The 12,026-nt window shown below is 41.1% G+C and overlaps 1 protein-coding gene across 2 annotated transcripts in view; it reads right to left on the bottom strand.

Moving 5' to 3' along the window:
- LOC118217637 (VPS10 domain-containing receptor SorCS3-like) overlaps nucleotides 1-12,026 on the bottom strand; it is a 133,930-nt gene that overhangs the window by 10,466 nt on the left and 111,438 nt on the right. For both annotated transcript variants that reach the window (XM_035399560.1, XM_035399561.1), the window contains exons 18-22: nucleotides 10,784-10,955; nucleotides 3,961-4,147; nucleotides 2,815-2,948; nucleotides 2,521-2,644; nucleotides 2,186-2,298 (exon numbers count right to left, since the gene is read on the bottom strand). In XM_035399560.1, coding sequence (XP_035255451.1) covers nucleotides 2,186-2,298; nucleotides 2,521-2,644; nucleotides 2,815-2,948; nucleotides 3,961-4,147; nucleotides 10,784-10,955 — 730 coding nt within the window. The remainder of the gene's footprint in view (nucleotides 1-2,185; nucleotides 2,299-2,520; nucleotides 2,645-2,814; nucleotides 2,949-3,960; nucleotides 4,148-10,783; nucleotides 10,956-12,026) is intronic.

The following is a 12,026-nucleotide window of genomic DNA, read 5'->3' as shown; positions in this document are numbered from 1 at the left end:
TTTAGAGTTCGTAGCAGTGTTTGTCAAATTCTAAACAGGAAATGTGTAGCATTATGAAGAGGATCACTTGTCCTTGAAACCTTTCATATCGTTGAATCCTTTATATTCCAGGAATCAAAGAATATCTCAGTTGTTCATCTTAGCTTTTAAGGTGACTGAAAGTGCTCCAACTTCATGCATGAAATTTACTCGTTAATGACATGAAAAAATAGTCTCTACAGCTTCCCTTTCAACACATCTACTTCCCATTGTGAAGGACTCGCATTCCCCATTGCCTGTCAGTCTGAAATCTATCCACTGCATTGTGCCGACGTACTATGAAACAAATCCTTATACTGCAGATTAGAAAGCCATAGCTACACCTGCAGTTCAATCAGTAATCCATTTCAAATATAAGGTCAAAACTGCTATAACATAGCGTATGGAAATGGAACCGAGTGTTAAAAAGTCTTTAGTGCATATATTATCATTAAATGCAGCTCCTGGGGTAGGTGTTTTTATATTGGATAGGAATTCTGCAGTGCCCTACAGGACAGGAAACAGCATGAGTTCCAGCCCAGCACGGCTCCAAGGACACACACTCAGAGATGAGAATGTCGCAGGGGAAAAAAATCACACTTCCGCAACTTGAATATGCATTACAGGAATTTAGCATACGCTCCTATCTAGAGCAACTTACAGAACTATTTGCATAGCATTTACACTGCATCCATTTATACAACTGGATATAGACTGAAGCAATGCAGTTTAAGTACCTTTCTCAAGGGTACAACAGCAGTGTCTTACCTGGGAATCAAACCTGTGACCTTTAGGTTATATATCCAGCTCCTTACCCATTATACAACACTACCACCCACATCTGTCCATCTTCTAACCCGCTTATTCCTGGTCAGTGCTATGAGGGGGATGGAGCCTATCCCAGCATGCATTGCGTGGGGCAAGGATACACCCTGGGCAGGTCACCAAGCTATCGCAGGGCACACTCACCATTCACTCACACACTCATACCTAAACTCCTAAAATCATTCATTTGTTAACTGGTAAGCTGTGTTGTTGTGTGAGAGAAATGTTAAAGCTAGCCAATAGGAGAGAAGACAAAATCGGCCATGAAGCACCATTTCAAGCACAGGTGGTGACCAGTCACAGGTCACGATCTATGACTTTAGTGTCTGCACATGTGAACAACCAGAAATGTATCTAAAGTTTTCAAGCAGCCTTGATCCAGAATGTTCGCCAGACACAGTCTGCTTCTTCTCCTCTTCCCTTCAGTAACTTTTATTTTATTCATTCCCAGTATGAAAAAACGACTTGGGGACACGGACATGGGTTACAGTGTTTACCGGAATTCAGAGCCCTTGTGGTGATTATTACGATTGATAAAATACTCCTCTGCATTGGGAAAGCGCCTAGGAAACCTGATGTCACCCCGTGGACAGCAAACTAAAATCAAAATGATTTTTAAATGCTTTTTTGGGTAATCAGATGCATGCAGCAGAGTCCAGAGTATCACAGGGAGCGCTGCCTGTTTCTCAACGCTTAACTGCAATCAGCCGCACTCATTAGCATCAATTAATTAATTAATCAACCCACCTCACCCACTTCCTCTGGTCTCCATTAATTAAAATTAATTGATTTTCATGCTAAAACAAAAACCAACAGACTCCTCTGTGGCTTCATCCAACCCTGCCCTTACCTGTGTGAAGCACAGTTCTGTTTTATGCCAGACGTGTGTGCGGTGACTTTGTCAACTATAAGGGTACATCAGTAATGCTTGACGGAGATTGTTATATGGTCTGCATTCAATAGAAATTTATTTTTCATAAATCTCTTTAAGGTAATTGAACATTAGATTAATTAAAATGATGTTATTATGATAAATATGGTTAGTTCTTAAAACCAACAAATATATCTTAATAGTTTTAATATTTAACGAGGCATGCCATTGGCTGTATGTGCCTTATGAATAATGAAGCTGTTACACAATAGATGGATGTCTTCATTTCACCAGTACATGCCTCCATTAAGAGAAAGTTGTGTAGCTTTATACAGCTGGATATTTTATTAAACAACTCAAGTTCCTCAAGAAAAAACTTTGGGCTCCAAGTCTTTCCTTCTCCTAGACAATACCGAATAAAAATTTAATTAAATTTAAATTAAAAGCGGTAATGCAAATTTGAAGACATACTTTTAACAAGGCCTTCTTGATCACCACGCCAACATCCTGTCTCCACTCAGGGATGTCTGGGTTGTAGTCATCCAGATTAGGAGAGAAAGATAAAAGAAGAGATTTGAAGAATTCTGTGGAAAGATGGGAAACAGGTTTTATTTTTTCATTCTATCTGAGAATCATTTACAAAAGCACTCTGAAACTAAAAATATATTTTTTAATTAATTACCAATTTGTAGCATTATTAGGTATTACATTGATTAAAACTAGGAGAAAATCTTTGGAAAGAAAGACTTAGCAAAAATAAATAAATAAAATAAATCATTGGTCATATGAAACAGACTGATTTTCACCTTGGACAGTGATCTGCTTTGTGTCTTGAAGTATGGTGTTCCCTGAAGACACTTGGACCGTGACAGTGTTCACTCCCTCATTAGCAAAAGTGTATGGGATGCTTCCCTCCAGGGTTATTATTGGCTGGATTTAAGAACACAGAGAATACGAATTCCCACTCAAACCCTGGTAAATACAACTGCAAATACATACATAAGGTACAAAGCGGAATATTTTAAAACAAGACAAACGTAAATTGGTTCGTATCCAACAGGAAAGGGAAGTTGTGTAAGACGCTGACGGGGAGTTGTCACCTCCGTGCTGTTCCCGAACCACCAGAAGAAAGCGGCGGTTCTGGGCTGGCTGGGCCAGACCACCGCGGTGAGGTTCACTTCCGTGTTCCTTACGGCCACGAACGGGGCGGAGAGATGGATGCGCGCCACGGGACCTGCGGAATAACAGCTGTTCAAAATCGCCAAAAGCCGCGTAGCTTATTTAATCGCGTTCATGCGGCATTAGCGTGACTCAAAACCAGTCCGGGCGCTTCGCTTAGAATGGTCATCCTCGCTGTTTTAAAGCTCAACTGCGCACATTCTAAATGTTTATTCAATACTGCACCCGTGTCGGAAAGGGAATAAAAACCATGCATTCACCGTATTTTTTTTTTTTGTTGCCAATCATTTTTATAAATAAAAAAATTTCCACTCATTAAATTCTGTTCACATATACCGATGTCAGTCCCTCCACACCTCATAAGAAAAGTATTCTCAAGGACAGAAATGAGTAGTAAAATGTGCCAAATGGAATCCTTTAATGCAAACTGCCATGAATTATAATTTAATAGTCCACTGAGTAAAATATCTCTAATTATTTTGTCAGGCATGATGCCACTGTGGCATATAAATTTGAGTCACATTTACATCTTTACCAGTGATCAGAATCATTCTTGGTCTATGTTGGTCATGACACATATATCTTTATTTGCTGCATCTTTGCCGAAAAGTTGAAAAGACGTTTTTCTTTGATTAACTTGAAAGAAACAGAAAATAATTTCTTATACTGACTACTACAGGAAGATTGGGTATTGATGGTATTCATTGCATAACTATCTTGACATTTTACAGTAAGAACCAGCCAGTGGTTTAACCCTTTAGTGTGTGGTCAATATACCTTTACTCCATAAACTAAATAGTTAAATCTAATAATCAGAATACAGCACAGATTATGTGCAACTATAACTGCTTTTGGTTTTTGTATCGACACAGACGTACTGTGTCCATAAAGAATCCGTAAGAATGCTGAAAAGCACAGACAGTGAGTCAGCTGTACTGCTCCTGAATATAGGCCCTGAACTACACCTGTATTCAAACCCACGGTGACCAGTCTGAGTTTGAATACCATGGAAAAAACCTGGAAGTGAAAACGATTTAAGCTGTACTTCCAATCTTGTATTTACGTACTTGTGATGTGCAAGTAGAGGGTGCTACTGTCCGAACCAAGGCTGTTCAATGCGAGCGCAGTCACTTGAAATATCCCAGCAGATCTGTATATGTGTTTGATTCCGTCCACCGTCCAGCTGAGGTTTGAATATGAAACGGTGATTCCGTCCCCAAAATCCAGCTGGATATTGGTTCTCATTGAGTCCCCCTGTAAACGACAAGAGAGACCATAGATCAGTCAAAATGCTCAGATGTGAAATAAGTTATTTTATCAAACACACAGTATCATTAGAAGAGAAGGGGTATGCCTCTGCCAAGATTACCTTTGCTAGGAAACTACAAGATGGCTGGATCACATCTACTTTTACCAAACACAGGGAGGTTTTCTTTCTTAAGATATTTTCCAAAACTTATCTATTATCTGTACTGTCATTTAAACCCATAAAAATGATAAATATACCCCAATAAGTGCTGCTCTGGACATGGTAAACATAGTTTCTCTCATTTTGCTAAATGACAGCATCACCTCTCTATATTAATAAAGTTATACACAAGTCTAAAGCCCCTAAAACTATACCCTTTACAGGTTTGGGGTGTCTATAGCTATCTCACCATGTAATACTGTCAACAAATTAAGCTACAGTAAATGGAACTAAAGGTCAGTTGGAGGGGTATTCTGTCCAACGAGGAGGAGTTAAAATGTTTTATGATATTTCCTATTGAATTTCCTGCTCAATATTGTGTCTATAGATATTGTACAGGAAGGCACGAGGGGTAGGGGAGCTAATTTCATTATCCCGTTTTCCTAATATTATGTTCAGTATATTTTACACCTATGATGTGTAGAATAAACATTAATGTTCAGTGAAACAGGTAACTATGCTGTGAACAGCAAGTTTAAGTGTATTAATCGTATGATATTTGTTTATGATACAGATGCATTTTTCTGTAGCAATCATACTTTCAATGCTTTATGTAGTAATTTTGAAGCTGTATGCAGTACCTATGGAAATTTATGTAGTACCTATGAAGCTAACAATACTGAAATTCCTGTGTAGCACTTCAGAAGACAATAATATTGGGGTCTATTATGAACATTAAGCAAGTCTGCAAGAACACAGTATGTGTGTACATGTGAGAAAATGTCTTCTCTGTTAATAGCATTGTACTTGTTTTCCTATATGGAATGTAGAAAGTATTATGTACATGTATTGTATGTATACATGGGCCTATGAATGTAGACACATTATGAAGGAATGCATCTATTATATGTAGATATGTAGGCATTTTGTTTCCTTAGAATAATAAAAATTACATACATTATTTGTTATATATTGTGTTATGTTTTGGTAACACAAGTATTGTTTTTGTCATGCTAATAGAGATGAATCAAACTGAACTGGGCCTAAACAAAGGACCACAGATGCAAACGGGTGTGCACATTACTGGTTGTGTAATTTTAACTTTTAAATTTTAAAGGAGCCGTCTTGCAAATGATCTGATGGCTCCAGCAGGTTCGCTGCCTCAGCAGGGGCTACACCTGGCACCCGAGCTCAGCTAACACTGACAGTCGCTGAGTTCTGGAGAACAGCGCTGAACCTGCTTCAGAAACCCCATTAATCTGAACAAGCTCAGGAACCCCTCTCCTGCGCCAGCACGGTGTGCCGCATTTCAGCCGGGATATTAATCTGCGACACTGCTTTATGAAGCGGGAGCTGGAGAGAGTCACAACAGATCCCAGCGTTCCTCTCCAGCCCGCCGCTCGCCGTCGAGCGTCACGGGGCGCGGGAACACGTACAATCGCTCCGGATGGCTCGGAGACGTGTCAGGCTATTTCGCCCGGATAATGAAAATATGAACCAAACAGAGTCAAAGGCAACCATCCAAAGACAACTATTTTTGTGAGAAAGCCAAACGACTCCTAATTGAAAATTCAAAGCTTTTAAATGTGTGTCATAGTTCTTACTCAGCTTTATTGTAAATAGAAAATCCCTCCAAGACATAAGAACTAAATTCAATACAAAATGATTGGTTAAGGAAGCTCAGTCTTCAGATGACTTTTCTTCACTCTCGAAACAAAACAGAATCTTGCGTGATACTCACGTTCCCACAATTAAGCTTCAGTTTGCATATGAACTTGGCTTAAAGGTATACTGTACTATGTAGGGATTCTGCAGCCCTTGTAGACTCTGTGTTTGTAAACCCCACTCACACCTCCATCATCCTCAGCCCCACCCACACCTCCGTTGAGGACACACCCTCGAGCGGTACAAGCAAAGAGGTGAGGTGGTCAGAGATATTGAAAATAGCATTTTTAGCCACATGAATGATTCTATATAGATGGTAACAGTAATTAGGCAGTGTTATAACGATCTGCACACTGAGTGCACCCCTTCTAGCATGCGGGAACATCGTACGGTAGCCACTCCGTAGTGCCGGTCTAGCTATTTTGTATTTTTCCTTGTTTGGCATTTAGCTATTCTATTCTTTGTTTCAGGAAGAATGATTATTGAGTTAGCTGGATAAAACTGCACTGAGTAAAACTCGGAATCCTCCCAAATCTGGACTGAAAAAGAGCAGTTCTGGGTTTTACTCCTGTAGTTATCCAGCTAACTCAGTAATCCTTCTTTGAAATATCCCCTGGACATTTAGTTACTATTGGGATATAAACACGGAATCGTGAGTTGAATAGGTAACATTAGCAGACCATAGGTCTATCATAGCTAGCTAATATACTTGTATAGTGAATGACTTTTTCATGAAGTTGTGAAGTTTAAGAACGAGCCCGGTCAGCTTGTCTTTTTGCTTTGCTGTAAGCGTTTGCCATTGCAGCAGCTGACTAGCAAGTAACACTCAGTGCAATCTGATCCCAAACCACAGGCTCTGTAGCCACGCCCACGCCTCCCCACACATAAAAGCTATGCTTGCTATGTACCGTTTTGTTCGAAATGCCACTTTGTATGTTTATTTGTTTGTTTCTTTAGGGTGTGATGTGACATATAACGACATTGCTAGCTAACGTTTCTTTAGGATGTGATGTGTGACGCTGCTAGCTATGTAGTTACATGTCACATCACACAAATGGCTAATATTACTACAGATATAGATGTGCCTTTATTCAGGATCCCACAGCTTTCTACTTTTCCCTCACATTTAATGGCCTGAATCTTTTTTTCGCCCACACCACTCCTCTCCACCCTAGGGAACGCCCAACAAATCAAGTTGTATAGCAGTACATTTTGGGTGTTGAAGTAACATCAGAAGGCTAGAGAATATTGCTTTCAGAGATTTGGAATTGCTCTATCTAGAAATAGCTGATGTTAAAATAAATAAATAATTACATTTGGTGGGGGAACATGTCCGTGATAGGCGTATAGAATAATGAGGTGCAGTTCCCCTTTAAGAAACACTGCTTTATCTCATTAACATTTTTCCTGGTTTTAAGTTCCAGGTCCAACCGATTACATGATTACATTTCATGTCAATAAATCCATGCCATAAATAAGTCACCCTTTATGTATCAATGAACACCTTATAATCAGTCTCGCATTTCTCCTGGCGCGGTGTGGCAGATGTGGCACTAAGCCTCTGAATACACGGTCTTTATTAATGGCAGAATTATGTCCAGCTGTTTACATTGGGGAACCTTCCTCACAGCGCCAAAATCACCAGACCAAGGTTCAACTGCTGAGGTACGACACTCAGATACCAAACTGAAATCACATGTCAAAAAGACTTAACTAATATACTTATGCTTCTTTATGAGATTGCCTCTTCAGTAACTTGTACCGGCTCAGTACAATATATAATTTATATATAATAAACTGAAAGAAGATATTTTCCACTGCTACAGAGGGATAGGAAGGGGCATTAAATTTCATGAATATGAATGAGACCCGAATCTGGCTGTAATATTTTGGAATGCACGCCGCCACTCCGGCCTTGGGGAGCCTTCACCCTCTGCTGTGTCATTTCCCCCCTCATGAGGGAGAATCCTTTCCTTGATGAAGGAAACGAGGCCTTGGTTCCTCAAGTCATCAGGCGCTAATGGGACGGCCGTGCCCAGGAAGGACCCCGAGAGGGGAGCGCTTACCTCGGCGCGTGTCCGGAGCCTGCTGTCTGGGCATTAGCGTAGCGTCGGCGGGGCGGATTCCGCTGCCTTTAACGAGCCGAGCGCGGAGGCTGCCGGCTGAGCCGCCCCCACCACCGCTCCTCCCTTTGTTACATTACAGGGCAGAACTGTGTGGAGCGTCTAATATGTCTGCCGGATTCTGTGACACCTGAATCACACCCCTCCCTAGTGGGGTGCTGGTTCAGGTTTCAGGAATATCGCATACATTTAATTAATACATATTCTGCGCAGGATTTTTAAATTCTGTACAGGCTGTGTAATTCAAATTGATATGTAACCAATCTTTTATTTATTTCACTATGTATTTTTTTAAATCTCAGATAAAGATGACCCACATGCATACAATCATAGACACAGCACCGCCTGCTGGTTGGGAGCTGACTGTAATAATGAGAATTGCGATATAAAAAATACCTTCTCAGCCTCTGATTCTTAGCTTTTACTCACACTCAAAAAATAGCAAATCAAATTAAATTAAGTTTGTGACCCAATTTGTGAATAGTAAACAGTCTTGGAGTCACTTTTAATAATTTATATTTTAAGAAATTGTGTTGTTGTGTGTGTAAATGCCTCCCGTTCAAAGAACTAGCTATACAGAATTCTGAGAAGCTGCACCATTAACAGGCAGTTGTGGCAGCAAACAGACTTCAGAATTATATATTTTGGAAGCAGCCTATGAGTGATCAGCAGCAGTCACTGTAAATCCCGCCTCATTACAAAAATTAGAAAATGCATCTCTTTTTTTGGCAGCAAAAAGCGACTACAAGTGTTTAATATAAGGTTTTGAATCTGCACCCTGATTCAACATGAGTGTTAGCTACACTCAGTAAAACACCAGTTGGCGCCCTGCTATCTATCGGACCGTTCAAAGAAGTGGATAAATTAGCGGAACTTGTCCCGGTCATTCGTCGCCTCAGCAGAGAGATGTTTACTCTACCCTTCGTCGGCTAAAAATCTGGGCTGCGGAACTTAACAACTCGAAGAAGATTAGCACACCTGGTCGTCTCACATGGCCACAGACAGTGACATGGCTGACAGATTGAACATTAAACCCCTCGTTAGATAAGCAAGGCCGCACTGGGGGCCTTCTGAGGGAAGGAAAACATTTGGATATTCATGACATTGCCGCCACGCTGAATCCGCTTCATTGGCAATGTTTTGTGGTGTAGAGATTGACTTGGCTACTACGCGATGCGCTGTAAAAACATACAGGCCCAGTATTTATCGAGTGGCAGATGTCAGCATGGCAATGACAGTAACCCAGACTCTGTGTGCATATTTGTATGTGTGGTAACCTGAGAGGCAACAGATGTTATTAGTGCATTGCTGTGCAACTGGTCATCAAATTCACATGCAGTGGTGTCTGTACAAACAAAATGATTGTGGCAGAATAATTTAGAGTAAGATAAGCCAACCGAGAGCAGGCATTTATAGCTACATACCTATATAGTTCCCTTTATGCCAAGCTATCTTTTCAGTTACACCAGTAGATGATAGACTCGTGAATTACTGAGCCTGTGGAATGGCTTAAAAGACCATGTATGTAGTTTCAGTGTTGTGAAGTCATGCCATGTTTGTGAGAAGATGAAGTGTTTTTGTTTCGTTCATAATTTTCACGACCCAGTCTGTTCTTACACTGCATGCAAGGTGCAGTGGTATATTATTTGCAAGTCCAAACATGCATAGCACTGTACTTGCATGGATTTGCATGGACTTGCTGCCTCACAGCAAGAAGGTCCTTGGTTCAAATCCCAGCCAGGATGTTTCTGTGTGCGGTTTGCCTGTTCTCCCTGTGTCTTTCCTCCAGGTACTCCAGTTTCCTCCCAGTTTAAAAGACATGCAGGTTAGGCTAACTGTAGGTATGAGTGCCCCCAGGTATGAGTGTGTGAGTCAATGGTGTGTGTGCTATGTGATGGACTGGCGATCTGTCCAGGGTGTATTCCTGCCTCTCGCCCAATGCACGCTGGGATAGGCTCCAGCATCCCCTGTGACCCTGACCAGGAATAAGTGGTTTAGACAATGGATGGATGCACATATTGTGAAGGAGCAATATGTATTGCATTTATGCAAACTTAATGTAGTATAAATCTGTGTTTTGCAAAGTTATGTGATCATGAAGTCATGTATGAAGTAAAAATGTAATAGAAAATGTATCTAGTTTCAAACCCTTGATAGTCCAACATGTACAATTAGAGAAACTAGTATTTGACTGGTGACGTCAAAAATGAGCATTTCCGTCAGCAGCACCCCCTGCTCAAAACATCTTCCCACGTCCCCGCATTCAGTCATCAGCTTCAGCCATGCCACGGTCAGCCGTACACGTTCGATGAGTTCCATTTGCAAATGGGCATTGGCTTTTTGGACTTCGCTACAGATTTATTTGATTTACTTTAAACTCCAGCCATACTTCTCAGGCTAATTGCAGGAGGCCTTGAAAAAACGGAGACTGAAAGCTTGCACTGAGACCCACTGCAAAGTGGTGGCCCTAAGCTTCGCTTTCAGGTTATTAAACGCACAGTACCACCGGTCAATAAGCGCCACTCCACAAAATGCAATTAAATCAAATATTTTCATCTCTCTTCCGCGCGTACTCAACCGAGCCAGAAAATCAAAACAAGATTGTGAATGTCGTACTCTGGAGGGGGGGGGGAAATGAATAAATAGCCGAGCGATCTTTCGGCCGAAGGCGATACGAGCGAGCGGCTCACTCACGTCCTCGAGCTGCACGAAGAAGGTGACGTTGTTGCCGAGCGCCGCTGACAGCCGCCCGTCACTCGTCACCAGCTGGAGCCCCCTGGGGGGGCGGTTGGGACAGCTCTGTCGCCGGGCTGCGAACAGGTCCTGCACCCCTTTAGTGCAGTTATTGGACACCACTTTCCGATACCTGCCAAACACCGAGAGAAATGAACACAACCCCATTTATCACACTTGCTTGATTGATTAGATCACATACTTCTGACATTTTTATATGGGCAATTGTGCAATTTCCTGAAATTTATTGCCACTACCAATATTTATTTATTTGTCTGTTTGTTTGTTTATTTGTTGAATTTTGCTTAAATTGCATATGCCCTAATTAAGCCATTCGAGATAAAACCTCAGAAATAGCTTAAGAGCTCTGTGTGCATAATTAAACTTCTTTTAAAGAAATGATGATCTGTTCTGTAGCTGCTGTTTACTGGGAGAAAGAGGGGTGTGGGGAGCAGGGACAGTCGGTGTGTCGGAGACGTGCGTGAAAGATGGACCGGATAAAAAAAGAAGAGGAGAAAAAAAGGGAAGGCAATATTGCGTTCTGAAGGCAGGAGGAGAGATTGTTCTCCAGGCTCAAATGAGTGAGGAAAGAGTTGGAGGAAGGGAGGATGTCCCTGTTTCACCTCCGAGAACCGTCTGTGACCGAGAAACAGCTGAGGAGCACAGCTTGCCTTTAACCGTAAAACTTTTCAGATTGCTTTTCCACAATCAACAGACTCGCCAAATTATGCACAGCTCACAGCTTTTTTCCCTTTTTTTCAGCATTTTTTTGCATCAGCGTTGTTTGCATTGCACTACCTCAGTACGCTTCACTGAAATAATATTTGCAATGAGAAAGTGACCGGGTTGCATTATATAACATTTGTTATGACAGACTAGATCAAAGCTCGATTAACTTAAAAGCATTTTTTTAAATTTTAAATCACTAAAATGATTCCATGTTGAGTGCGCACTTTCAGAAATGGAATTAAGAACAATGAAATCACGACTAATGGATGAACCTTATTTATGTTTTCATGCATATTAATCATTTAAAATCATCAAAAGCTGGTTCTGCGTGTTTTCATGGCGGTGGTTCAAATAGGTCAGGAATATTTAACTGGTAACAGTTAATGGGCATTGGGATGTCTGGAGTTAGTTTTGCTACTATATAGTCGGGCTACTTTAAACAGTGATTAAAAAGTTCTCCATTAAGCTGGGTTTT

The sequence above is a fragment of the Anguilla anguilla genome, chromosome 18 (assembly GCF_013347855.1).
Source record: "Anguilla anguilla isolate fAngAng1 chromosome 18, fAngAng1.pri, whole genome shotgun sequence".
NCBI classification, from domain to species: domain Eukaryota; kingdom Metazoa; phylum Chordata; class Actinopteri; order Anguilliformes; family Anguillidae; genus Anguilla; species Anguilla anguilla.
This window is presented reverse-complemented; position numbering and strand designations above follow the sequence as displayed.